This window comes from Carcharhinus amblyrhynchos, chromosome 1, assembly GCF_965287045.1.
Source record: "Carcharhinus amblyrhynchos chromosome 1, sCarAmb.v2.hapA, whole genome shotgun sequence".
Classification (NCBI taxonomy): domain Eukaryota; kingdom Metazoa; phylum Chordata; class Chondrichthyes; order Carcharhiniformes; family Carcharhinidae; genus Carcharhinus; species Carcharhinus amblyrhynchos.
Window position 1 is genome coordinate 113849574 of NC_137324.1, and position 27459 is coordinate 113877032.

Genomic DNA, 27459 nt, shown 5'->3' on the forward strand with positions numbered 1-27459 from the left:
TGTATTTTGAGGACACTTTTTCAGATGATACAAGCTACATAGGTGATTTCCTTTCTCACCTGTAAAACATAGGACAGCATAATATTTGGCAGTAGTAACAACATAATTGTCTTTTGTAGTCTTAAATCCTGTAATTTTAGCTCCTTTTGTTATCATTGGCATATTACTGATGGTTCAGTGATTACGAGATTGCAAAAAGTGGTGTGAAGAAAGTTGGAAATTTATCTCTGGTTTTGCTTCTGAACCCTTCAGATAGGTTCAAGCTTACGTCTCTAATTCTATGTAGGTTTAGTGATAAAATGGCACAAAGCAATTTCCCATGACAGAAAAAATGGAAAAAGACTGGATTTTGCACATTTTATGCTGATGTTGAAGAAATAATTGAGTAGTGGAATTATAATCCATACTTTTCAGGAGCATGTGCGGTACAGGCCAATGGCTTATCTCCAGGGTCGATCCAAGGTTGTGTGGGTTGTACAGTGCAGGGGATCAGAAAGATTGTGTACTCTCCTGAATAATCTTTCCTGTGGAGAAGAACACCATCAGAAAAAAAAATCATGCAAATCCTTTTAAAGCTTGGTGCTACATGGTATATGCACAATGAGCTGATATAAGTTGATAAATATCCTACTATATCCTATGTAATCTAATACAATTTTTAAAAAATGCACTGAATGAGCATTTGGTTGATGAAACCTTCATTCCAATAGTTGTGACAATTTTTGTGGATTCAAAAGACTTTTTGAAATAGAATGTCATAAATGATAGTTTGCTGAGAAGTATACTTACTCAGTTTCAAATTCTGACAGGCTAAAAAATCACACAGAAATAGTCAGTAATGACAAAGAACCATGTCAATTAAACATAGAACACTACAGCACAAACAGGCCCTTCGGCCCACGAGTTGCGCCAATCACATCAACACCTATCTATAACCCCCAATCCCATAAAACCCCATATACTCATCCAGAAGTCTTTTAAAAGACCCCAGCGAGTTCGCCTCCACTACCACCGACGGCAGCCGATTCCACTCACTCACCACCCTCTGAGTGAAAAACTTACCCCTAACATCACTTCTGTACTTTCCTCCCCACACCTTAAATCTGTGTCCTCTCGTAGTGACCATTTCAACCCAGGGAAATAGCCTCTGAGAATCCACCCTATCCATTCCTCTCAACATTTTATAAACCTCTATCAGGTCGCCTCTCAACCTTCGTCTCTCCAGGGAAAAGAGTCCCAGCTCCCTCAACCTAACTTCATAAGGCATGCCTCCCAGTCCAGGCAACATCCTTGTAAATCTCCTCTGTACCCTTTCAATAGCTTCTACGTCTTTCCTATAGTGAGGCGACCAGAACTGCGCACAGTACTCCAAATGAGGCCTAACAAGGGTCTTATAAAGATAAAAGAATCTTATAAAGATATAAGAATTTTTAGCAATTCTACACAAGGAAAGGTAGAAAAGCCCAACATGTTTGTCCATTTTTGACAGATCAAAATCTTCAACAGAATTCAATGTTATTCGCATTCTGGACTTAGCAATACAAAATACTCTCATTTTTTGGATATTAATTTGGAATCTTAACCATACAAGATCTTGTTGCTCAGAAGAGCTAAATACTCTTATTATAGTCCTAAATTCATGAAGGTGCTAATACGTTGACATAAATTGCACGAATTGTCCAATTCTTATTACCTACTATATGCCCAGTTTTTAACTACTGACTAAAAACATTCCCCTACATAATTCCAGTCACTACACTTCAACAGTTATTAATTGTGTGGGGCATTTTGAGATTGCCCAACACGAAACAGGATTAACATTTAAAAATAACTTGTGTTGATATTATCAGAAGAGTGTTGAATTGTATAACATTGCCTTTTCTCTACTTTTACAAAGGATTGTAAATACATTACCCATTGGCCCATTAATACAGCTGACAGAAATTTCTAAGCTTATATCTTTTCATATTCATTTGCATGATGTGGGACATCACTGGCTAGGCAAACATTTATTGTTCATTCCTAGTTGCCTTTATATGAACACAAGTATTATTATCCCACAGATCTCACAGATTGCCTTATCTGAAATTATTTCAAAAAGCAGGATCTATCAATGAACCTGCCAAATCCTTCATTAAAACTACATCCACTTAGAATAAGGTAACATTATGTTTTAGATAATCACATTGTCTTATTTTATGCTTACCATCCTATATTGGGAAGCTAATCCTTAATTGAAGACTATTACTGCCTATCATAATACACTGTAAACATTTTCTAGTTTTGCCACATGGATTAAATACTCTCTGGAATGTGTCTCAGCATAGGACTACTGTGCTTTTACACTCACCCCCGCTCCCCCCATCTCCCCAAAGACCGAATTGAATTTTCAAAGTAAATAGATAAACCTTAAGAACACATCAGTTAAAAGGGAATTTTATTTAATATATAAAATGACAAATGACAATTGTTGAATATTCTGATCTGCATGCTGCTGTTTGGTGGAGAAATATGGTTTTTAGAAGGCTCAATGTTAAATTCCCACAGGGATTCTATGGATCGTCCATTGTAAGTTTGAGAGAGAATCTAGGAAAATCTCAGAAAAACATTCTAAATAGAAATTTATTCCCACCCCCACCCCCCACATGGGTGTCTGCAGATCTTTTCCCTAAATTACAATATTGCAATGAATGGTTGAGAGAACCACACTGGAAATGAATATGGATCTTCTTTCCTCTGTACAAGCATTTTTGGTACACAGTGTGATTTCTGTGGCTCTGTGGCTTTTTTTTGGGGGGGGGCGGAGGAGAGGAATTTAGTCTTGTAAACAAAACAGGCATTGATTTTTGTATGAATCGATGTTCAACGAAAGTTTTTACATTTAGCTTCAGAATGCCTTATTATAGTTACAAGAAGTGACGGAAGTCAAAAAAAATCAGCACTATCATCTTTGCCACAACAAACACTGTGCACAACAAAGTATCTCACTAACATCGTAAAAAAGTTAGATTAGCATGTACGTTTTTCCAAAACATGGCCGTTGACAATTCAATAAAACTGCATTCTGCTTTCATGTGTAAAACACTACCGGGTTTAAAACCTATTGTTAAATTGTGGCATTCCTCGAAAAGCACTAGGTCAGCAAGGAAGATGGATTTTTACTTTACCTGTTGTAAGAACTAGTTGCTCGCCATAGCTGATAAGGGGAATCAAATGTCTGAGCACTCCAGAGCAACTGCAGGTCAAATTCAATACCCCCCAAATGATCAGGAGCTACAATTTGAGATTTCTGCCCTGGCAGTGTGTGGTGATCCATCACAAAGTGACCTGGAAGGAAACACATATACCAGGTTCAGGCTTCTTCTCTCTCTGTCAGAATAGCACTTCTGTGCCATGATTTGGATGTACTTTATTTTGTTCTCCACCATCATTGCCATTCTCACATGCATTTTACTCTCAGTGGGAAGTGATGAGGAATCATGCGCTAATTCAACACCTGGAGTGTGTTTTTAACTTTTACTTCAGCTTTATTCCTTTATCATTCAAATCCTGCTCCACCAGTGGTAACCTTTGCTACTTTTTAAAAGTCCAAAATCAACTTGCCTTTCTCTCTTTGGCTGTCTATTTTACACTTTTGGAGGCAGGAGGAACTTACTTTAAGATGAGTTTTCACTGATTATAATCAGCTATGAAGCTGAGATGAAAAGCCTAGATTCAGAATACTGACAAGATTTCATGACAATGTTTGCTCTGGCCAAATTAGGAAATTCTGTGGTTGCAATGCTCAGCGTACTTAAACAAGCCTTATGTAACACAAAAGAAATATTTACTGAAAACAATCAATGCCTACTTTACTGTATTATACATAACATTGGAAAGTGAACTTTATTCCTGGCAGGATTGCTGCTGGAACTGGTTGAAGTAAGACATCTGCCCATTGGTCAGAACCTGCTGCGACTTGATTGGGTCAATTGAGTCAATTTATTGGCAAGTCTCCAGACCTTTCTTTACTCTTCAATTTGAGTTCTTGGGAGTTGAATTGCAAACGACAGCAGTGCACAAGTCTCTACAGGAGTGGATATTTTGCGTTCCTTTAGTGGTGCACTCGGGATTGCAGCTTTCTGGGGCCATTCAGTAAGGTTTCTCGATGGCAGAAACAAACAAATGAGGTGGGTTCTTGGGAAGTTTCTGTTTTGTGGGTGACCGGGAAGCAGTCGTGCTCCAGAGCCAGCACAGCAAAGTGTGAGAAGGAACAAACAGGCAGTAAGACCAGGCATAAATTGGAAAAGTAGTTTTCATTGGAATTAGTGCAGAAAAAAAAAACACACAACAAATCCATCAGCCATGCCTACTTACCATTATTTAGATGTGATTGGCTAGGTAGGCACAGGATAGTGTGATCCACCCAAAATGAGCAGAAGAAAATTCCAGCCACTTCTAAGGACAGTTAGTGGAAAACTATTGACCACCAACACTGCTCCCCCACCTCCACAAAAGAATCTCCCAAAACCTACAGGCTTTTCTGAAGGAACTCCACCCAGAACCTCATACCAAAGGGCAAAATTATTTCTTGACAAATCTGCAGTATCAACCCATCATTAGATACACAGTAAAACCATAATTATAGAGCAATATGATGGTTATACTGGCAGAGCAGTTGGTACAAAATGAATCAATAACTAAATTGAACCAGTTGAAAAGGTAAAAATAGTTACGTGATTAAAAACAGACCTTAAGCTTGAAGTTTAAAAAAGCTCTTACAGTTTAGGAAAATTCAGACATTCAGCTCATCTTAAAAAAAGATTCTGGCGTAGGAATGTTTTTTGTGTTGTAAATTCTCTATTGTGGGGACACAGGAATTGAATGTGGAATATGGATTTGGACTAGCTCTGCTGGAATTTGAGTCCTGATGCATGTGAAGCTCCAGATAGATTACTCCTACATTTTCACAAATGTTACATTTTGGATTCAATAGTAACATCCTGTTGAATATGCATTATATTATTCTGATGAAAATGATTTATAGGACACATGATGGTCGCTTGTAAAATATGAATTATAACCAGTAGCTAAACCTTCAGTAAACCTTGGCTTCTCCCTTTCTCAACATTCTTCAACTCATGAAGGAATTACTTGCCTCTAAATTTTGCATGGGTCTTGAATTCAATGACAAGACGACCATCGTCCCGTATATAAATCCGTATTATCTGAAGTCGCGCTGACAATACACTGTCAGTCTGTATGCCTACATTAAATAACAAGCCAAAATGAAAAACTTTGCATTAGATAAATGGAAAAGAAGTAAAATTAAAAAAAAAATTTCTTTGCAACCATCTTTCTTACCTGTTCTCCATAGAACGGTGTCATAAAAGAATGAGAACTCCATCTCAGTGTGATGCTCGAGTGAAGCCCAGCCTCTTGGTGCTGTTACGTAAATGTAAGAGACGTACAATGGAACCGATACTGTCAGAAATGACTGGGCAGAATCTCGTACCTGCCAATTATAAGAATGTAAGAAAACGTGACATGGGAGAAAACCTTTTGGGCCCGTTAATCCCTCTGCCCCACAGTCTGTGAATATGATCCACTTCATGTGAACCCATCACAATCCATTGCAAGGAATTGTTCTGCAAAGTCTCTGCTCTCACCTCCAAGATCTTTGGCATTCTTATGCATTTACTCAGACTCTCAGTAATCACACATCATGACACAAAATCTAAACTTTAATTGATATCAGAATGTAAATAAGCTGAAATAGTCTAATTAATAATTAATTACCTCATGTGAAAAGATAGACCAAATGTAACAAGCAATATTTCAATTTTATTTGAAATAATCACTTTTTGACAGACTTAACAGCGATGGAAATTTGTCTCATTTGCTCGCATTCCCATTCTGAGTAAGAAGAATGTGGGAGTAATTGTGCCTTTGGGTGATAGTGTAAAACAAATGATATCAGCTCAGTCACCTTTAAATCAATGGAAACAAATGTTGTGAAGAGGTGTATAATGGGTGACTGACCCAATATCATCATCCATTACACACCATTGTCCAAAGTCAAAATGACCCACTATGAGTTTAATGCTTGCTCCAGGGCTTGAGCACACGAATAAAATTAACATTTCAGGTGCATATTTCATTATTGAGGTTCTATCTTTCACAAAAGAGAACGGAGTTGAGGAGGAACTTCTTCACTCAAAGGGTGGTGAATCTCTGGAATTCTCTGCCCGTTGAAGTGGTGGAGGCTGCCTCGCTAAATATTTTTAAGACGCGGGTTGATGGGTTTTTGATAAGAGAGGGGATTAAGGGTTATGGGGAGAGGGCGGGAATGTGGAACTGAGCCAAGACAGATCAGCCATGATCTTATTGAATGGCGGGGCAGGCTCGAAGGGCTAGTTGGCCTACTCCTGCTCCTATTTCTTATGTTCTTATGTTCTAACTAGGGTTCCAACTATTTTTTTATGTAGATTTGAATGCTAGATATGTAGGTATTATATAAACAATCTAGGCCAATATTGTTCCCTCAACCACCACCACCAAAATCATTTGATTTACTGTTTGAGAGGTCTCTGTGTTGAGCTTCATGGCAGCATGTCAAAAGTAATTAACTGACCTGAAAGAACCTCAACAATGTCATTTTATATTTTTTAGATCCCTCTTTTTGATGGGTTAAAAATTAAAAATCTGAATAATACAAACTTTTTCTCTGGTTAAAATACTAAAACAAAGCTTTTTTTAACTATGATAGCAGTTTTTCATTTAATTGACAGAAATGCAAAGTGAAGTTGCTTATAATTTGGACCATTGTCAGTCAAATAATTGTAGACAATGGGCTGGATTTTACCATTGTGTTGTGCCCGTTTTTGGGCGCGAACACTTGGTAAAGTTGGGTGTGAGGCGAGTAGCACGATCTGTGCCTGCCTCCGCGCTGGTTCCCTCTTTACCAAAGCCCAAAAATGGCCTTGGTTGAGACTGCAAATGGGCGCAACAGCCATCTAAATTCATTTACCTGCATTTAAATTGACTCAACGGGCTGCACGCCCAACTTTACCATCGCGTTCGCCCATCCAGAATTGGTGTGAAACAGACATGCTCCATGTAAGTCCAATTCAGACATTCCGGTTAGTGAAGAGGTAGGTGCACAGTGTCTGACGGCTCTCTGCCTGAGACTGGCGAGGGTGGGGAGTGGGGGGTAGGGTGGGGAAGAGGTCTGCTGCCACTCTGCTTGAGATATGTGGGGGGGAATGGGGGTCTGCTGCCATTCTGCCTGAGATCGATGGAAGGTAAGGGAGGGGGAGGGGGGTGGTCACGATCGGTGTGGGTGGCATGGATGATGGCAGGGTCAGTAATGCTGTGGGGGTGGGCAATGTCTGTGGGGGCCAGGGGGAGCCATTTTCTGGCCTGAGGGGTGATGTGGCAGGGGAGCAGCATTCTATCTCTTTTTTGCGTATGCGCAGTTGGAAGCGCCAATTGGAGTTGCAGGGTTTTGGGTGCATTAAGCCCTGCCCACAGACTTGTGCAGCATGATTAGGACTCGCTGATATTTTTGCAGGCAGAGTGAGTATGGGGGCACCTCAGAACAGGTCTAAAAGTTGGAACTGAAGTACTCCCCGTTTCAAATTCACCCAGCACTTAAAATCAAAACAGTAAAATAGGGCCCAATGTTTGCAGAATGAGCATTCAAATTTTTGTGAATATAATCACCTGGAAGTCAGCTGTCACTGACCCACCGCAGACATCAATCAGTTCCGTCATATCATAGTAAGCATCAAATGTCCAGATACAGCTCTTCAGATTGAGATGCTTATAGAGCTGGATGGTCTTAGGTTCTCTTACATTCGGATCAAACTGGAAAGGCCGATCATACCCAGGGCCAAGAGTGATGCTATCATAGTTGACATCATCTAGAAATCCAGAATCTGTAGACACATCATAAACAGAAAGCATAAAAAATAGACACTCTGTTGCTTTTTATTCTCTGACTTCTAAAGTGCAGTTAGTTTCAGGACAAGAATAATTTTGATGATACAATCAATGTACAAATTATGGATAACATTCAAAGGATGCTAAATCAAAATAAGGTAAAATGTTTGATATTTTTCTAAATTGCACTTCTCCCATTTCACAAAATTCCTATATTTTATAGAGATATGTAAAAAAACACAAGCAGGATAACAAATGGGGCCAGAAAGGGGAAAGACCTGAACTATTGATCTTTCAGCTAAGGATCATCTATTACAAGGCTTCAAGTGTGACAACATTTCTATTAATAGCTCCAGGTATTTCTCTGCTATACAGTGTGGATGTGGAACTGGATTTTAAAAATGGGGCATTAAATGTTGTATAAGACAGCCACTGGGAAACTAACTGGCTATCAGCAAATTAGAATGACTCTATGCATGTTACTTGTTATGGAAGCAACACTTTGGGGGTCAATAACAAGGGTCAATTTTTTTTTCAACAACAGAAGGGCTCTCTGCCTTAGCTGAAATGTAACTGGAGCCTTGAATCCAGAGGTCCTGTCCCCACATCAGGCACTCACCATTTTCACCAGTGGGTGATAACAGGGTTGGGATAAATTTCACACACCCACAACAGAAGCAGTGGCACATCTGAATCAAAAGCAATTTTCATCACCCAGGTTTCTGAAATATGACTTATGGCTGAGGTCTAAAGCTGTCTGAGTCCTTTGGAGATATCTGGATCCTTTTAAGATTAACAGTAGACGTGACATGAATGTAGATAAGGTGAATAAAGTCTGCAGAACTGTCAAGCTGTTTAAACACCCTGCCTTTTACATTTTGGAAGGAAACCCAGTCAGCTCTGGCTCTCAATTGAAAACAAAAAGTGCTTGCAATTTCAACAGTTGTTTGTTGACAAAAGCATGATGGTTATCATTATAGGATTAGTACTACTTGACTGCTTCCACACCTATTGTTATCACAAAGTGAAGTCTCTAAGTTCTCACTTTGGCTAACAGCTCCAAGTGATTATAAAGGGACGAACTACCTTTGATGTGAGGTTATGAATACAAGTATTTGGTTTTATAATGATGTGGAGTTGTTGGCGTTGGACTGCGGTAGGCAACTAAGTGGTCTCACAACACCATGTTTATTTGATAGCACGAGCTTTCAGAGCACTGCTCCTACTTCAGAGTGCTGCTGGAACACTTCAGTAGTCAAGGGCATTCAGCCTCTGATCTTCGGGTAAGCATTCTCCAAGGCGGCCTTCAAGACACACGACAACGCAAAATCGCTGAGCAGAAACTGATAGCCAAGTTCCGCACACGTAGGATGGCCTCAACCAGGATCTTGGATTCATGTCACACTATGTGTAACCCCCACAACTTGCCTGGGCTTGCAAAATCTCACTAACTATCCTGGCTTGAGACAATTTACACCTCTTTTACCTGTGTTTAACCCTCTCCCCACTCACATTGTCTGCACCTGTAAAGACTTGATTATCTGTTAAGGCTCACGTTCCAACCATTATCTCGTAATTGAGTTTGTGTCTATATATGCCTTGTTTGTGAAACAAATCCTGCATCATTTGATGAAGGAGCAGCGCTCTGAAAGCCTATGCTATCAAATAAACCTGTTGGAATTTAACCTTGTGTTGTGGGACTACTTACTATTTTTATAAGCAATTAAGTATTTGATGGGGTTTGAATGTGTTGAATGGGCTCTTATCAATCACAGTGTTTTTTTAATATAGTGAACCCTGTATTAGACACTTAGAACTTTATTTTATTTCATCTCAGTATGCCTCCTGAGGTCTGCCCAGGCTTACTGGATGAGTTGGTATGTAGTGTGTAAGGGCATTGGATGGAGACATGGGAATATGAGAGACCATTGGGTGCGGGTGGAGATGCATGAGTTGGCATGGATGAGGAAAGGTGCATGTGGGATGCAGTCAAGAGAGCCTTGTTATTTTTATTATAACTGGGGCAAAATTTTCAAACAGCCTAACTTGGCACTCAGCAACACCTTTGGTTGTCCCTGTACTGGGTCCGAGGGCAGCAGGCCAAAATCCTGTTCTTACCCCAAGAATGAAAATCCGAACATTTGGAGAAATTTCTCCTAAGTCATGATTGGGAAGGCAGGAAAATTTCCACCTCGGGAGTGGAAATTTGGCCTAAAGTGATGGTTCATTTGCTCACTATTTAAATAGAAACAGATGATTTATGGTTCCTTCCCTCAAGTTTAACTATTCAATTTCTTCAGAATATCAGAACTTTTCTGAGCAAACCATTAGAAATAAAATCCTGCATTTTAAAATATTTAAGTTTTAACACATTGATTGAAAATAAATGGAAACATAAAAATGAAGGTTAGAAGATAAACAGTCAGTTGTTTATTGCAGTTTGATCATGGCCATAATTATGAAAAATGTTGATCATAAAGTAGCTCCTGTGAATAATAATTCTAGTTAAAAGAATTGGCATGAGTATTCCTATTCTGATTCATGCTGTTTCCTCAAAATTGTCAACAGAAATAATTTTACCCCTTAGAATGGATATGCGGATCTATTTGTCTTATTGCCTCTCAAAATACAACACACTAAAGCCTGAATTTTCACACAGAAGATGTGCCAGCAGGAACACGAATCCAGTGTTCTAATCCCCAAACTTAGTGCATAATTTTCACACTGGGGGAGGGAATTATAGGGATGTGAATGGATTCTGCCTCAGTAGAATCAGCAGCTGTCTCCATACGTGAGTTTGATGAGTGAGGTGTCTTAAAAGGCTTAAAAGACCTCATAGGAGTAGGTCTGACCTTTTTGGATTAGTTTCAATATTCAGGGTACTCATTGGAGAGGTAAGTACCAATAGTAAATGGTCCTGTGACACTTTTGGTAAAAGACTGGTGCCTTTTGGGATTATTAAAAAAGTACAATGAATGTGCATAAAATGTGCAGAAGCCCATTACAACTGTGAAAGAACTGTCAAACCCATTGGAACCATCAAAGCTGATTTTATTCTGTTGGGCCTTAAGGTAAAAAAAAGTAGTATTTATAAAACAGTGCTGGTTATTTTACTCAGATTGTTGATATGAGCCTCTGGGTTATCATTATAGGACTTGTACTAGCGTTATAGGACTTGTGTTGCATGACTTATTTTACCACCTATTACTGTCAGAGGGGCACCTGTTACGTAAGCAGTTTGACAGCTCCAAGTGGTTATAGAATAGGGATATTTGTTTTCATAAGAGATTAAATACTTAAGTGATTTTTCTTTCATAAGCGATTAGAGAAGGAATTTCAATGTAGTGATTTTTTTTAAATCAATGAGTTTTTGTTTCAAATAGTGGCATCATCAATAGGTGTGTAACTTTATTTTGTGTCAGCATGATCCCTGAAGTTTGCCCAAGGTTTCTACAGGTAAATTGGCATGGAGGAAGTAAGGTCAAAAGGGTGGTGGATTCAGACTATGGTTCACATGATTTGGCACTAAGTCACCATCGTGGCTATAAAGGGCCATAGGGATAAGTGGAGGGCATGGTTTGGTGTATAGGGTATGAGGGACCAGGTGTGAGCGAAGGCATAGATTGGTATAGATGGGGATATGTGGGGGGATGGGGGGGTGGCGGGGGGGGAAGGCGGGGTGGCGGGGGGGAAGAGGAGGTGAGGGCTGGATGGATGTTTTTCTTCTTTTGTTTTTTTTTTGTCAATCTTTCACAAGGTGCCAGCGCACCGGGCCTTCTACCAGACAGCTTCTACACCTGATAGCCTTTGCATTAGGCCCAACTTTTAATTCAACTCCCACCCCCAAATCAAAATCCCAACTTTCAGGCTTCTCTTTCACAGGTCAGGTTCAAGGAGCTGGGAAATGTTCTGACTCTACACACTAACCAAGGAGTGAAATCTGGGCCTAAGTTTTAAACATAATAAAACTCAATCTTATGTGCTATAGTTTATGTCTTTCGACTATATTAATAAAAAGGTGGCAGAAACTTTGCTGCTGAGTTTGTGGAGTTTTGAATTCACGCTTGGTTCTACCTGTAATACTCCTGAGATCCTTGAGTGTAACCAGGTTGGAACAGATGTGTTGGTGCCGGTAAATGGATTCTGACAAGAGGAAGTGCAGGTTATGCAGCGGCATTGTGGATACTAGAGGTAGCATCCCATCCTGATGAGGGATCTGTACAGAAATGTGGATTCTAAGCAAAACAAGTGGAAAAGAAACCTATAAATATGTGAATTGCACTGTTTATTATCTGAACATTAAAATGTTTCACAATAATAGAGTTTTTATTCAATGAACACAATTGGGTGATACTCCATTGTGCTTGCCAATCTTGGCATCACATAACCGCTATTGATTGCTCTTTTGTTCCACATATTCTTCAGCCTGTAGAGATTTTCTGCATTGTCAACTGTTGCAAATAAGGCGTGCATCATATGATTTGTTGACTTCAATACAGAAAAGACAAAGGGGCAGAATATAATGTCCGCTCGTCTGTGGTCTATTTGGTGGTTGACAGGACATTTAATCCAATGGCAGTGGATGAGGTCACCACCATCCTCACCCCAATTAGGCTTATCAAGAATCCTGTCCTGCCCCACTGCCAATTGTGGCCCTTAAGTGAACAATTACTGCACACTTAAGGGCCTCACCCTGGCATCATATTGGGCAGGGTCTCATCATGTCGGGAGTATGACAGGCAAATCTATGCAGTGTCACTTGTGAACTTCAAGTGGGTGCCTCTCATTCAAAGTGTCTGTTGGAGAGAACTATCATCAGAAGAGGAGGTCATCTGTTAAACATAGAAAGGAGTAGGCTACTTGACTCTTCAAGCCTGCTCCGCTATTTGTTTTGATTATGGCTCATCATTGAATTCAATATCCTATTCCCTCCATATCCCTTGATCCCTTTAGCCCCAAGAACTATATCTAATTTCTTCCTGAAATCACACGTTTTGGCCTCAACTACATTCGGTAGGAGTGAATTCCACACATTCACCATCCTCTGGGTGAAGAAATTTCTTCTCATCACAGTTCTAAATGGTTTACCCCTTACCCTTAAACCATGACCCCGAGTTCTGCACTCCCCCACCATTGGGAACATTCAGTTCCCTCTTCCAAATCATCAATATGTAATGTGAACAGTTGAGGTCTGAGTACAAATCCCTGTGGAACTCCACTAGTCACTGACTGCCAATCAGAAAAAGACCCGTTTATGCCAACTCTATTTTCTAACCAGCTTTCTATCTATCTCAGAACATTACCTGCAATCCCATGTGCTTTAACTTTACATAGTGGTCTGTTGCAAGATCTTGTCAAAAGCTTTCTCCTCAGTCAACTCTACTAGTTACATCCTTACAAAATTCCAATAGACTCGTCAAACATGATTTCTGTTTTATAAATCCATGCTGACTTTGTCTGATTTTACCACTGCCTTCCAAATGCCGAGTTATAAACTCCTTGACAATAGACCCTAGCAATTTCCCCAGTACTGACGTTAGGCTCACTGCTCTCTTATTCCCTGTTTTCTCTCTACCTCCCTTTTTGAATAGTGGGCTTACATTAGTTACCCTGCAATCTATAGGAACTATTGCAGAGTCCAAGAGTTTTGGAAAATAACCACCAATGAATCTACTATTTCCAGGGCCACTTCCTTATTCTGGTATGAAGATTATCAAGACCTGGAGATTTATCCATCTTCAATCTCATCAATTTCCCTAAAATCATTTCTCTACTAATACTGATTTCCTTCAGCTCCTCATTAAAACTTGTTTCTCTCAGCACTTCTGGCACATTATTCATGTCTTCCTTTGTGAAGACTGAAGCAAAGTACAAATTTAATTCCTCAGGCACTTCTTTATTCCCCGTTATGAATTCTCCCATTTGACTATAAGGGGCTTACATTTGTTTTTGCCAATCATTTTCTCTTTACATAACTATAGAAACTTACAGTCACTGCCTGCTCTTGTTCACTACCCTCCCTTACCTGTCTCCTCCCTCACCTGTTGCCCCCCTTTTACTCACAGCATACACCCCCAACACTCGCCTGTGGCCTGGGATCCAGCGACGCTGCTAAACCTTTCTGATATACACTAACTGAACTATAGGCAAAGATTAAAGTTAAATGAAGAACAAGTTGCCTTGTATGGCCTCTCAATTTATTCCAGTCTATGAAGGGCACCTGGAGGGCACGTGGCCCATCCAGTCTGCAGTGACCCTCTGAAAGAGCACCCCAGCCAGACCCTCCCCTCTGCATTTAACATATTTGGTCACTAAGGGGCAATCTAGCATGGCCAATCCACCTAACCTGCACATCTTTGGACTGTGGGAGGAAACCCACAGCAGTGTGATGTTTTCCCTTCCAGCACAGCCATTCTTTTGGCCTTGCACATTTGTCAATTAGCACTACCATCATTTGAGCAATTTTATACCATGGACTCACATCTGCTTATCTCAGGCACACTGGCTTCCAGTTCTTCCCCCATTGGCTTCAGGCTGATCTCCTGCTCTCTCCTCTTCCTTGCTCTCCTCCATCAAATTCCCAATTGGCCACTTTGTAAGAACGTTCTAATTAGCCAATCAGGGCACTGAAAGGTATATCCCATTTAAGTGAATGGAATATGAGGGGCAGGGGAAAGGGGAGAGTCCTCAGTGGAGCTGAAAACCCAGACAAGTGGGCAATTTGCAGTAAACTGTTGGGACACCCGGTCCAATGAAAAACCCAATTGTCCCAGTGAAACCAGGATATCTGATCATCCAAGGTTGTTCCAATTATAATACATTTCTATTACAATGGCTAATCTCCGATATTATGCACTTCCTTTAGCTCTTTTTTGGGTCTGTGTATTTCTGAAACATCTACATTGGCCAAACATTATGTGAAAGTCTTCAGAAAACACTCAGTTATACCCAGATACCTGCAATTCTATGATTCCTTTCCCTTCTTACAAAAAAGCGATATGACCATCGTAACAAAAAACCCTGTTCCAAGAGTGAAATCACTTGTTTCATTACATGGTTCCCTTTTCACTCAAACATTAAAGTTGAGAAACATCCACAGTAATTAAAAGGAAAAGAAAGTTGGTGATCTAATTAAAGAATGGCTTCACTGCAGGAATTATGTTGCTCTTGAAGTGCTGAAGTAGGATGCATAGGCACCATTGCTTTCCTATCTGCTGTGGCTTGTAACTATTATAGTCTATGATCTTCCTCATAGGAGGAGGTTTAAAATCTACAAATTATAATGAAGAATCTAGTCTCTAACTAGTCACTTCTCCCTAGATCTAAACTTTCTTCCTTTTCTTGTTTTTTGAATCACAGAATCCCTATGGTGCAGAAAGAAGCCATTCTGCCCCTTGAGTCTGCAATGAGCATCTCACCCAGGCCTCCTACTCCAATCTATCCTCCCCGCACATTTACCATAGCTCATCCACCTAACCTGCACATCTAACCTGTCGGAAAAAGCTGGAGCACCAGACCATGCAGACATGGGGAGAATGTGCAAATTCCACATAGTCACCCAAGATCAGGATTGAGCCCCGATCCCTGGTGCTGTGAGGTAGCATTACTAACCACTGTGCCACCATTCCATCTGTAAGTCTGTGACCTTCTTAGCTTGGCAACACATTTCACCATATTATGCACGCTTTCCTTGTACTAGTGCTGTCAACTTGTCTCCTTATTCCTTCGGCACGCTCTCCGCCTTTGATCACCTAACATTCGATCACCTTCCCACTTTTCCTTCAAAGTCTATCTTTTCATCTATCATCATTCTAAGTAGCCTGGTGACTTAGCTACAATCCCCACTCACATCAGTGAATGAATCTACATTCTTGGCGATTTTAGTTATCACCAAAATTCACTGGGCCCAAGCAACTTAAATTTCTCTCTTCCCTGAATCCCTTTCTCCAGTGGACTCTCCCATTCACAGCAGTGTCCTAGTCTGGGTACATCCATTGTTTCTACCTTTGATAAATTAACCATTTCACTAATCAGTGACTTTGTTCCTCAGATATAAATCCATACTGATATCATCCATGCTTCCCTGGGAAATGCTAGCTCCCACCCCCTTTCCAAGGCTTTCTCAAACTACACATCCTTGGACAACTTTCTTTCTTTTGGAAGCCAACTGCTTCAGCACACCGTTGTCCTTGCCATGTCCAAAAACAGCCCTGCCTTTATCTTTGTGACTTTCTTCTAAATCCTTCAGTTTCCCACACAACATTTCTGGTACAACTTCCACTTCTCTGCCCATAATTTCTAGAGCAGCTGGTGGTCAGCTTCTGAATTTGGATCAATCAGAAAGCAAAACTGCATTTCATGCTCTGGGTTCAAATCACTCCAATATTACAAGATTATCCAGGAGATTAAATGTAATCTCAGGCTAATCTTTCTGATTACAAAATAATGTCCTCCAACTGCCTTCCTCCATCCCCTTCAGATTTTCCTCCAACATCAGTGACTGGAAGTTTATACATTTCTTTATCTTAAAAACTGAAACTAAATACATTGCCCATGTGCAAGGCCCTGTGCCAGGAGCATGAATCCATAAAATATACATTTAATAATTAAACTCATAAGGAGAATGAAACATGAAATGAATGAAAAAGGTAAAGTGCTAAAACTTCCATTTTAACTAATTTGTATATAGGTTGATTTCTTGATCCGATACTTCTAGAAAGAGATTGCCGTCAAAAAAAATATATCTTGAGAAACAGATTCAATCCCAATGAATCAGTAATCAGGATGCACGCCCTGCAAAATGTTACTTCCAGCATGGAGTATGATGAAATGGAGTCACCCTTATAGCGTAATAACCAGTCTGCTAGTCCTTTCAGTCTAATCTTTCTAAAACTGAGTGATACTATGGGAGATCCACTTATATTCAATAGAAAAAAAAATGTACACTGTGGTGGGTTACAGTCAATATCACCACCTTCCAAAATAAGATCATCATCTCAAACTTCACTCATGGCTGCATTGATTACACCACAGCTTTGTGATGTTTTAGGCTGGGACAGTGGTTAGGACTGCTGCCTCATAGCATCAGGGATCCAGTTTCAGTTCTGGCCTTGGGTGATTGTGTGGAGTTTAACATCCTCCCCGTGTCTGCATGGGTTTCCTCTAGTTTCCTCCCACAGTCCAAAGACGTGCAGGTTAGATGGATCGCTAAATTGCCCCTTGGTGTCCAAGGATGTGTAGATTAGATGGAATAAGCCATGGAAATGTATGAGATTACAGGGATAGGGTAGGGTGGAGGACCTGGATAAGATGCCCTTCAGAGAGTTGGTGCAGACATGACGGGCCAAATGGGCTCTTCCTGCAGTATATGGATTCAATGATTTGTAGCATAGTCCTGATACTCACTAAATAACACAAAGCAAGTATTACTGGAAATTGCCAATAATAGGTATTCCCACAATTTATCTTTGCATTTTTTCCCTTTCCTAATTTTCTTCTTTTTTCTCTTCTCAATCTGCCAGTTCATGCTGAAGTTTGGTTCCACATTCAGGAAAACAGCCAATAGCCATTCTTCACCCCCTCTTAGGCAATGACCCTAAAAGAATCGCTGCTGAGGGTTGCCCAGACCAGAGACTCAAGTCTCATTGCATCATCCTTATTACTGTTGCAGCTTATATCACCCGTTTCAACAAAGATCAAATACAGAAATTGAAACATTCTTATCTGTAAGGTTAATATAAGGAGGGTGGAATCACAGAGGAATTGTAACAGCTTTTAGATAAATGATTGGATAGTGAAATTAAAATTTACTGCAGCACAGAGGTCTTCAGTTGAAACAGGAAATACAACTAATAATATTGGACAATATTTTATGAATGAGCATTGGCATAATATTTATGCATTTGCATTAACATGTCCTTTGATGATTATGTCAACCATGTTATGAACACTCTGACAGTAGCTGTGCTTTACAGTACCTGTTTGGATGCTCCTTATGCTTCACATCCAAGTACTTCAGAGTCGCAATGAAGGATTGGGCCTGGAATCCTCTTGCTGTCCCTGCCACTACAGGTGTATGGCAGATAGAACTATCTGTTCCGATGGTGACAATGTTGCTCCTCAGCGGTGTCCCAACATGGCCAGCCTTGTCAACTGCTTTAGCAACACAGCGGACGTGGAATCGACGGCTGAAGTAGATACTATCCAGGACCTGGGGAAGAGGATAATATTAGAGGAAGAGATGTTAAGTTTTCTAGTGTCAAATAAATTTTGATAAAATGCAAAAGTCCTATCACATTTTGTTCAAGTCAAGATGCCACAATGAATTTCTATGTTACTGTGACCAAGGTAAACTCTATCTCTGCATCCTTTCCACTTGTCAGTAGCCAATGGCTCCACTGATCAGACTGTTCTTTTCTGACACCTCTCTCATGTCATCCAGCTGGGTGGAATTACATTGCCTGGTTCCATTCTCATCAACTAAATCACAGTCAAGAAATCACCTGCAATGGCTTCTCTTCCCAATTCTTCAACATTCCCCTTTTTGTCCCACAAGGATCTATGCTTGATGTGCTCGATTTCCACTTACCTGTTACACCTCAGTGACATCTGAAAACACAATGTTAGTGTCTACATCTATGCTGACGATTACCACTCACCTCAACCATCACCACCACCCTCTCCGCCATTAACTGCATGAATTGTCAGAATGTTTGTGCAATATCCAAAATTGGATGAACAGAAATTCCCTTCAACTAAATATTGGAAAACCATTTTCTTCAGTCCAAGTCACAAACTCTGCTCCCTTGCCACCCACTCTACCCTTCCCCACTACCCTCAGCACCTGTTTAAGGCTAAACCAGACTGTTTGGAACATGGTTTCATATTTGACCCTGAGATGAACTTTCAACCATATATCTGCACTGTCACTAAAACCCCCCTATTTCCTCCTTGTAAAATTACCTGACACAGCCCATCTCAGCTCATCTGTTACTGAAGCTCTCATCCCTGCCTTTGTCACTGTATTGACTATTCTAATGTACTCCTGGCTGGCCTCACTTGTACCAAGTTTCATTCACACATCACCCCTGTATTCACTGAGCTACACTGGCTCCTTGTTATGTAATGCCTAAGTTTTAAAATTTTCATACTTGTTTTGAAATCTCTCCGTGATCTTGCCCCTCCATATCTCTGTAATCTCCTCCAGCCTCATAATACTGAGATATTGGGTCTCCACTAGCTTCTTGAGTATCCCCAAATTTAATCTTGACACAACTATTGGCGAGCTGCCTAAGCCCCAAACTCTGGAATTTCCTCCCTAAATCTCTCTATATCTCTTACCTCGTTTAAAACGCTTCTTAAAATCACCTCCTAGGCTAAGCCTTTGACATCTGCCCAAATATGTCCTTAAGTGACTTGATTTCATATTTTGTTACATAATATTTCTGTGAAGCACCTTGGGACATTTTATTACAGTGCTTTAAAGGTGCTACGTAAATACAAGTTATTGTTAGAACAAGTCTCTTAAATTTGTTTCATTTCTCAAAATCCGAGGAAACAAAATTCTAGAATTTCTCCCTTTCCTTCCTTCACCCAGAAAAATCAGTAAAACTCCACAGTGCCAATCAAGTGTTAATCTGCATCATTCGACCTGCCCAAGTACGTTCTATAGACGGTGTTCACATGGTGCCAAAAAGGCCTGGAGCTAAAGCTGTTCAAAGAGTATTTGATCGTCTCTCCCTATACACTACTTTTAGACTTCAATCCTTTCATAATCAGACATCCGTTCAACTATTTTTAAGCTTTAATTAGCATCGCATTAATTATCTTTGATGATAGACTATTCTACCTATCCACTAGACTGAGGGAAACATTCTTCTAATGTCTGGTTTTGCTTGAAGCTCACTAATTTTACAATCATTTCCTTTAATCCGTGACAAGAATTAAATGATTTTCTTATAACCATATTATCTGTGACTTTTAGTGCTTTGTTTCCTTTAGTAATTTCTTCTCTCCATGTTTACTGCCTCACCGCATTTTGTTTAGCTCCAGTCCAGGGAGCAGAGAAGAGACGTCCCCCCCATCATTGCACTAAATTGTACAGATTTCTTTCGTACACAGCTGTTGGCATTGATCAGGAAACAGAAATCTCAACCTCTCTATGGTTGGGTATTATATGAGAAAGCTTTCTCTATCCCTGATCAAAACATGTGTCGTCATCCCAAGTTCAGAAGAGACCAGTCCCAACTCTATCAGTGTGAGTTTGATGCCCAATGTTATTAATGTTAATCATTTTTAAAAAACCTGGGGACATAATTTCCACTATTAAAATATCGAAACTGTGGCAATCTTGTGCAGAGATCCAGAGCGCTGCTTTTTCACATTTGTTGACTGCATTCTGGTCTAGTTGATACTCTCAGTGTAAAAGGCCCTCTGCTCCGCCAGCTGTATGGGTCCTGAGTGAAATCAGTGTAACATCTCAGCTCGATTACATAAAACTACTCAAGTTCACCACATTTAATACTAACTTTACAAACTTCCTGACTAAGACCATGTCAATAATTGCTGTTAGCAGCAAATCAAATTGACACTGGTGTGCTAGGAATGTGTCTTCTGAATTTGGGAATTATGATACTTGTGCATTTAATACTTATTCATCAATCAGGAGATATTCAAAGCAGTATTAATGGCTGAAAAGAGATAAGCTGCATTTCACATAACACAGCATCATAGAATCCATAGAATTCCCCCACAGTGCATGAGGTGGCCATTTGGCCCATTTAGTCTGTACTGACAAAAATCCCACCTAGGCCATATCCACCTTGCTAATCTCCTTGACACTAAGGGGCAATTTAGCATGGCCAATCAACCTAACCTGTACATCCTTGTAGTGTGGGAGGAAACTGAAGCACCTAGAGGAAACCCACGCAGACATGGGGAGAACATGCAAACTCCACACATTCCCGAGGCTGGAATTGAATCCGGGTCTCTGGTGCCGTGAGGCAGCAGTGCTAACCATTGTGTTACCTCACGATGGAATGTATTAAAGTGTCATCTACATTTCTAAGGTTCATAAAAATGAAATCAAAATATGAATACATTTGTACTGAATTATTCTAAACATCCACTTATGCAAACATAACAATGCAGTGAGGGTAACACAGCACAACCCAATTTATTCTGTTTACTTGACCTATTTGTTCCTTCATAGACTCTGCATTTTTTTTTAAAGGAATGCCCCATACTACTTATTGTGTATTTGTTTCTTGTTACCTAATAGATATAAATTTGTGTCTTCATGTGAAACAGTAGTTACACACTAAGGATTGCACTGTATCCTGAAATAAGCTGCTATTTTTGCACTCTGCTCAATGTTGACAGTGAAAGCACAGATTTTTCAGTTTCCTTCAGAATAAGTTTTGGCTACAGCTGTGTTCTGCGCTATGACCATTATGTTCCTGATTCCATTGTTCTCCTCAATGTAATGTACGGTGAGAAAAGATCAGAGGGCTCAGTGTTAGGAATGGATGAAGAGTGTATCAAGATTAACATTTTCCCTGTTTGTATTCAGCATTACCGTTAGTACAGTCTTCCATCTTTGTTAATATTTCACTAAGAGTGAGGCAATGCTGTCTTTCGGCCTGGGGGTGAAACTTCTCACCGTATGAAATAAATGGGAGGATGGCTGTTCCCTAGAAATAATGATCTGTCAATGAAATTGCATTTCCCAAAATCACTTCTTTTTAAATTGCACAACTCTGGAATCTAATTAGTACATCAGTAATTGCAAGGCAATAGTCATGCTCACAATCAGAGCGCTACCATTTTGGGGTTTAAACAGATGCTATAGAGCAGACGCAGCACGGTTTCGTTAAAGGGAAATCGTGTCTGACAAATTTACTGGAGTTCTATGAGGATGTGTCTAGGGCGGTGGATAGAGGAGAGCCGGTGGATGTGGTCTGTCTTGATGTTCAGAAGGCATTTGACAAGGTACCTCACAAGAGGTTATTGCAGAAGGTCAGGGGACATGGAGTTGGGGGTAGGGTGCGAGCGTGGATAGAGGATTGGTTGTCAAATAGGAGGCAGAAAGTGGGGGTCAACGGGTGCTATTCGGATTGGCGGATGGTGACTAGTGGAGTGTCCCAGGGGTCGGTGCTGGGGCCTCAGCTATTTACCATTTATATAGATGATCTGGAGGAGGGAACCGAGTGTAGGGTGTCGAAATTTGCTGATGACACCAAGATTGGGGGAACGGCAAATTGCGCGGAGGGTGTGGAGAGTCTACAGAAGGATCTAGATAGGCTGGGTGAATGGGCCAGGGAATGGCAAATGGAATTTAATGTTGGCAAGTGCGAGGTGGTCCACTTTGGTAGGAATAATGGTAGGAAGGATTATTACTTACGTGGCGAAAAACTGCAGCAGGCGACGGTGCAGAGGGACCTCGGGGTCCTTGTGCATGAGTCGCAAAAACCCAGCTTGCAGGTGCAGCAGGTGGTCAGGAAGGCGAATGGGATGCTGGCCTTCATAGCGAGGGGGATTGAATATAAAAGTAGGGAGGTCTTGCTGCGGCTGTATAGGGCATAGGTGAGGCCGCAGCTGGAGTACTGTGTGCAGTTTTGGGCGCCGTATTTACGCAAGGATATTTTGGCCTTGGAGGGAGTGCAGAGGAGGTTTACTAGGCTGATGCCGGAGTTGAGGGGGTTGAGCTATGAGGAGAGGCTGAATAAACTAGGCTTGTACTCGTTAGAGTTTAGAAGAATGAGGGGAGATCTCATTGAGACATATAAGATGATGAATGGGATGGATAGGATAGAGGTGGAGGGACTCTTCCTGCTCAGAAAGGATAGTAGGACTAGGGCGCACAGCCTCACGATAAAGGGGGGGCGGTTTAGAACGGAGTTGAGGAGGAACTTCTTCACTCAAAGGGTGGTGAATCTCTGGAATTCTCTGCCCATTGAAGTGGTGGAGGCTACCTCGCTAAATATTTTTAAGACGCGGGTTGATGGGTTTTTGATAAGAGAGGGGATTAAGGGTTATGGGGAGAGGGCGGGAATGTGGAACTGAGCCACGACAGATCAGCCATGATCTTATTGAATGGCGGGGCAAGCTCGAAGGGCTAGATGGCCTACTCCTGCTCCTATTTCTTATGTTCTCATTTTTTTAAATCAATTATTCAGCAGAGTCACCCACTGACTGAATATGATAAAACATGGTAAGTTTGTGTTTTGAATGTAATTGGACCCAAAAGGGTCCAAAAGGCACTTGGAAATTGTGCTGGTTAGGTTGCAGTTCAAGTTTCTGCTAATTTGCATTATCACATGACATCTTCCATTAACCAGCTCAACTGGGCAACATAATAGCACATAACTGTGTATACTTAATTCCAGTAAAAATATTTCCTCATGTATCTAAGAGTGGTAACATGGCACAGTATTTTGTTTATTAGCAAAAAAAACACAAGCCAATAATGTCCAATACTCCACCTATGAGAATTTGTTTTAAAATATCTAAAAATGGCCAAAAAAATTGAACTTTTATTAGTTTTATGGTGTACATTGGTCAGTTTACTTCCTAAATTAAATATTTTATGTTTTTTTTAAATGTTTAAAAGGTGACTACTACATCTTGTGGGTTTAAGAAAATGGGAACAATATAAAAAGACTTCCTAAACCAACGCCAAATGGTGGAATTTTGTCACTTCGAGCTTAGGGTGTAACTCATTTGATGCACAGTACTTGATCCAGGAGAACTGAATCTTGGACTTGCGTAAAAGAGGTTTGAAAAATGGAAGTAAGTGGTTTAGGGGATATTTCTCACATACAAAATTTTCCAGTGTTTTGTTTGAGATTAGCCAACTGCACCCAGGTTACACTACTAATAGTGTAAACAAACAGAAACTAAACTTTTGTGACTTTCCAATCAAATTGATTTTATGCAATGGGAACCAATGAGAAACTCCCCTATGGTCATGAATGTGGTCCATTCAGCATGATGAAATTTTAACTCTGGCCATCTTACCACTTGACTTTGCTAACACTTTGAGACCAAATTTTTCTTATGGATCTTCAGTTGGATATTAACATTATCTGACTGAAACCTTCCTTCTAAAAATGGGCATACGTAACTTTGTTGTGAAGTAAAAGGACTTAAAATAATTTCCAAGTATAGGCATTCAAATGTATTCTTGATGATTCTCCGTACCCAACATTTAAATAATAGATCTAGGATAATATACAAAATCGACACTGGATTGTATTTTGCCCTGTCACGTTTGATGACATTCAAGTATTGGCTTCACATTGTGTGTGTACACAATGCAAAATTTTAAGCATGGGACTATGACAAGAATATTTTAGACTGAAGGAGTTTGGGTGATTTTGATAGCTTTAAGTAAATCAGAGGAATTAATTACACTTTATCGAGCAAAATCCATTCTGAAAACGTAATAATGACTTAACATATTGCCATTTAAAGTATTTATCCTCACAGATTAGTTCACTGGAACATATTACATAAATATATGGTGATTCCATCAATGGAATTGATGCAGTGCACATACTATAAAAATTCTCACACCAACATGTGGTTGTTTTAGTCACAAGTCCCACTCTAATCAAATCATAAGAACATAAGAACTAGGAGCAGGAGTAGGCCATCTAGCCCTTCGAGCCTGCCCCGCCATTCAATAAGATCATGGCTGATCTGTTGTGGCTCAGTTCCACTTTCCCGCCCTCTCCCCATAACCCTTAATCCCCTCTCTTATCAAGAACCCATCAACCCGCTTCTTAAAAATATTTAGCGAGGCAGCCTCCACCACTTCAACGGGCAGAGAATTCCAGAGATTCACCACCCTTTGAGTGAAGAAGTTCCTCCTCAACTCCGTTCTAAACCGCCTCCCCTTTATCTTGAGGCTGTGCCCCCTAGTCCTACTGTCTTTTTTGAGCGGGAAGAGTCTCTCCACCTCTATCCTATCCATCCCATTCATCATCTTATACGTCTCAATGAGATCTCCCCTCATTCTTCTAAACTCTAACGAGTACAAGCCCAGTTTATTCAGCCTCTCCTCATAGCTCAATCCCCTCAACTCCGGTATCAGCCTAGTAAACCTCCTCTGCACTCCCTCCAGGGCCAAAATATCCTTGCGCAGGTGCGGCGCCCAAAACTGCACACAGTACTCCAGCTGCGGCCTCACCAATGCCCTATACAGCTGCAGCAAGACCTCCCTACTTTTATATTCAATCCCCCTCGCTATGAAGGCCAGCATCCCATTCGCCTTCCTGACCACCTGCTGCACCTGCAAGCTGGGTTTTTGCGACTCATGCACAAGGACCCCGAGGTCCCTCTGCACCGTCGCCTGCTGCAGTTTTTCGCCACGTAAGTAATAGTCCTTCCTACCATTCTTCCTACCAAAGTGGACCACCTCACACTTGCCAACATTAAATTCCATTTGCCATTTCCTGGCCCATATCATTGTTGGGGATCTTCAACAATGGATTCTTCTGACTTCTTGGAATTCCAAAGGGACTTTTCTTCCTCAACAGACTACACTTTAAAAGAACTGTATTAGTTATGAAGCACTTTGGTCATCATAAGGCCACGAAAGATGATGTATAAATGTAAATTCAACCATCACACTCTCTTCACTTGCCAACAGTTTCTCTCTTTCCACGTTTATTCCTTTACAACATGAATTTAAACTCAATTTTTCAACCAAGCTTTAAGTCATCCTTTGAATTGTTTCTTCCTTATCTCCATTTCGGTATTGTCTAATAATGCTTCACTGAAGCAGCTCCAGGATCCTGGGTTTGATTCCCAGTTTGGGTCACTGTCAGTGTGGAGTCTGCTCGTTCTCCCGTGTCTGCGTGGGTTTCCTCCAGGTGCTCCAGTTTCCCCCCACAGTCCAAAAGACATGCTGGTTAGGTGCTTTCGTCATGCTAAATTCTCCCTCATGTACCCGAACAGGCGCCACAGTGTGGCAACTATGAAATTTTCGCAGTAGCTTCATTATGGTGTTAATCTAAACCTAATTGTGATACTAATAAATAAACTTTAAAACTCTAAACTGAAGCACATTTCCACATTAAAGCTGTGACACAAATGCTAGTTGTTGTAATCATTAGTTTTCAGAGGTTACAGTGCCATCCTTTGAAAGAAGTGGGAACAGCATGCACCAATACAATGTTAAGTAATGATTTCAAGAGGCCTAACAATAACGAGTTAAAATTCCAATTGTCAGATGTTTCCCATTTAAATGTTGAAATTCATTCAATTTGAATTAAAAGCCTATAATTCTGAAAAAAAAACACTGGTGATAACTTTTGATTCATTTAAGCCCTCTACTTCTTATAACAGTTATGCTATTAATGAAATCCAAACACTTGCTCCATGATGTATGGTCACATAGATGAGGAATTGGAGTGCACCATGTTTCTTTATCCAAGTATGAACTAGTGCCTTCAGGATAAGAGGGAAGAAAAAAAATGTGGAGAAAATCAAACTTGAAATTCCCACTACCTAGAAGGAAAAGGGGAGAGGTGTATCTGAATATCACCCTTAAGTTTGCTTCCACATTACACGCCAACTTGACTTCAGAATGTATCCTTCGTCAATATGTATAATTCCCTACCTTACAGTATTGAGTGAATACCTTCACAATATGGACTGCAACATTTCAAGACGGGGCAGGGGGCTCAGCACAAGATTCTCAAGATAACTTAGGATGGGTTACAACGCTGGTCTTGGCAGTGACATTCACATCCAGAGAATGAATATATAGTTTAAAAATAGAATAATGTATATTAGTATGGAGGCAGGAGAAAGAGCAGCTCGTGAACCTCAATTTTACTTTAAAATATAATAAGGAATGATGGTGACACTTTAGTACCAATGTTAACATTTAAGAGCAGGAAAGGAACATTAGTTTGAACAGCCATTACATTTTTGTTAATCTCAATCCCATCAACCTGGCGAGCACATTATATATATTCTTCCTCCCTTCTCCCACTGGAAATTTATCTAATTACCACTGCTATAATATCCATTACAATCACTTCCAGTTTTGCACTGCTGAATGGCCAATAAAATGCAACATGGCTTTTTGTCTGAACTTTTAACCATTGAGTTCTCCGATATGTGTATTGTTTTTTACACTTACCATATGGTTGATGCTGGTGAAGGGGGTATTATCTGTCACAGTCTCAAAGGGTGACCTGGCTCCAGTTGTATCCGTGGGTGTGGCTACTTCCCAGCTGAAGCGAACAGTAGACTGGTTAATTCCTGCCTCATCACAGCGTTCTTTCATAACGAAATACTTTGGAAAATGTGTGTCACATGGTGTTACGCACACCAGCGGGTAGCCCGGGGATGGGTTCCTTTTGGTTCCTTCCTTTGTCACTTCTCCAACATGATCATAATCAACCAAAGACACAACCTGCAGCAATATAGACAAGAATAAAAGTTTAAGATCAAACCAAATGCATTTATGTTTAAAGCACACAATGTATATTATAATTACAGTTTACAAAATTAGTTGGACAG

General features: G+C 40.4%; 1 protein-coding gene across 2 annotated transcripts in view; it reads right to left on the minus strand.

Moving 5' to 3' along the window:
• The window catches only part of fras1 (Fraser extracellular matrix complex subunit 1), a 473019-nt gene that overhangs the window by 17007 nt on the left and 428553 nt on the right, over positions 1–27459 (minus strand). For both annotated transcript variants that reach the window (XM_080191292.1, XM_080191285.1), the window contains 8 exons: positions 27077–27352; positions 17901–18133; positions 11998–12158; positions 7705–7919; positions 5344–5494; positions 5138–5245; positions 3168–3327; positions 408–524 (listed from right to left, as the gene is read on the minus strand). In XM_080191292.1, coding sequence (XP_080047418.1) covers positions 408–524; positions 3168–3327; positions 5138–5245; positions 5344–5494; positions 7705–7919; positions 11998–12158; positions 17901–18133; positions 27077–27352 — 1421 coding nt within the window. The remainder of the gene's footprint in view (positions 1–407; positions 525–3167; positions 3328–5137; positions 5246–5343; positions 5495–7704; positions 7920–11997; positions 12159–17900; positions 18134–27076; positions 27353–27459) is intronic.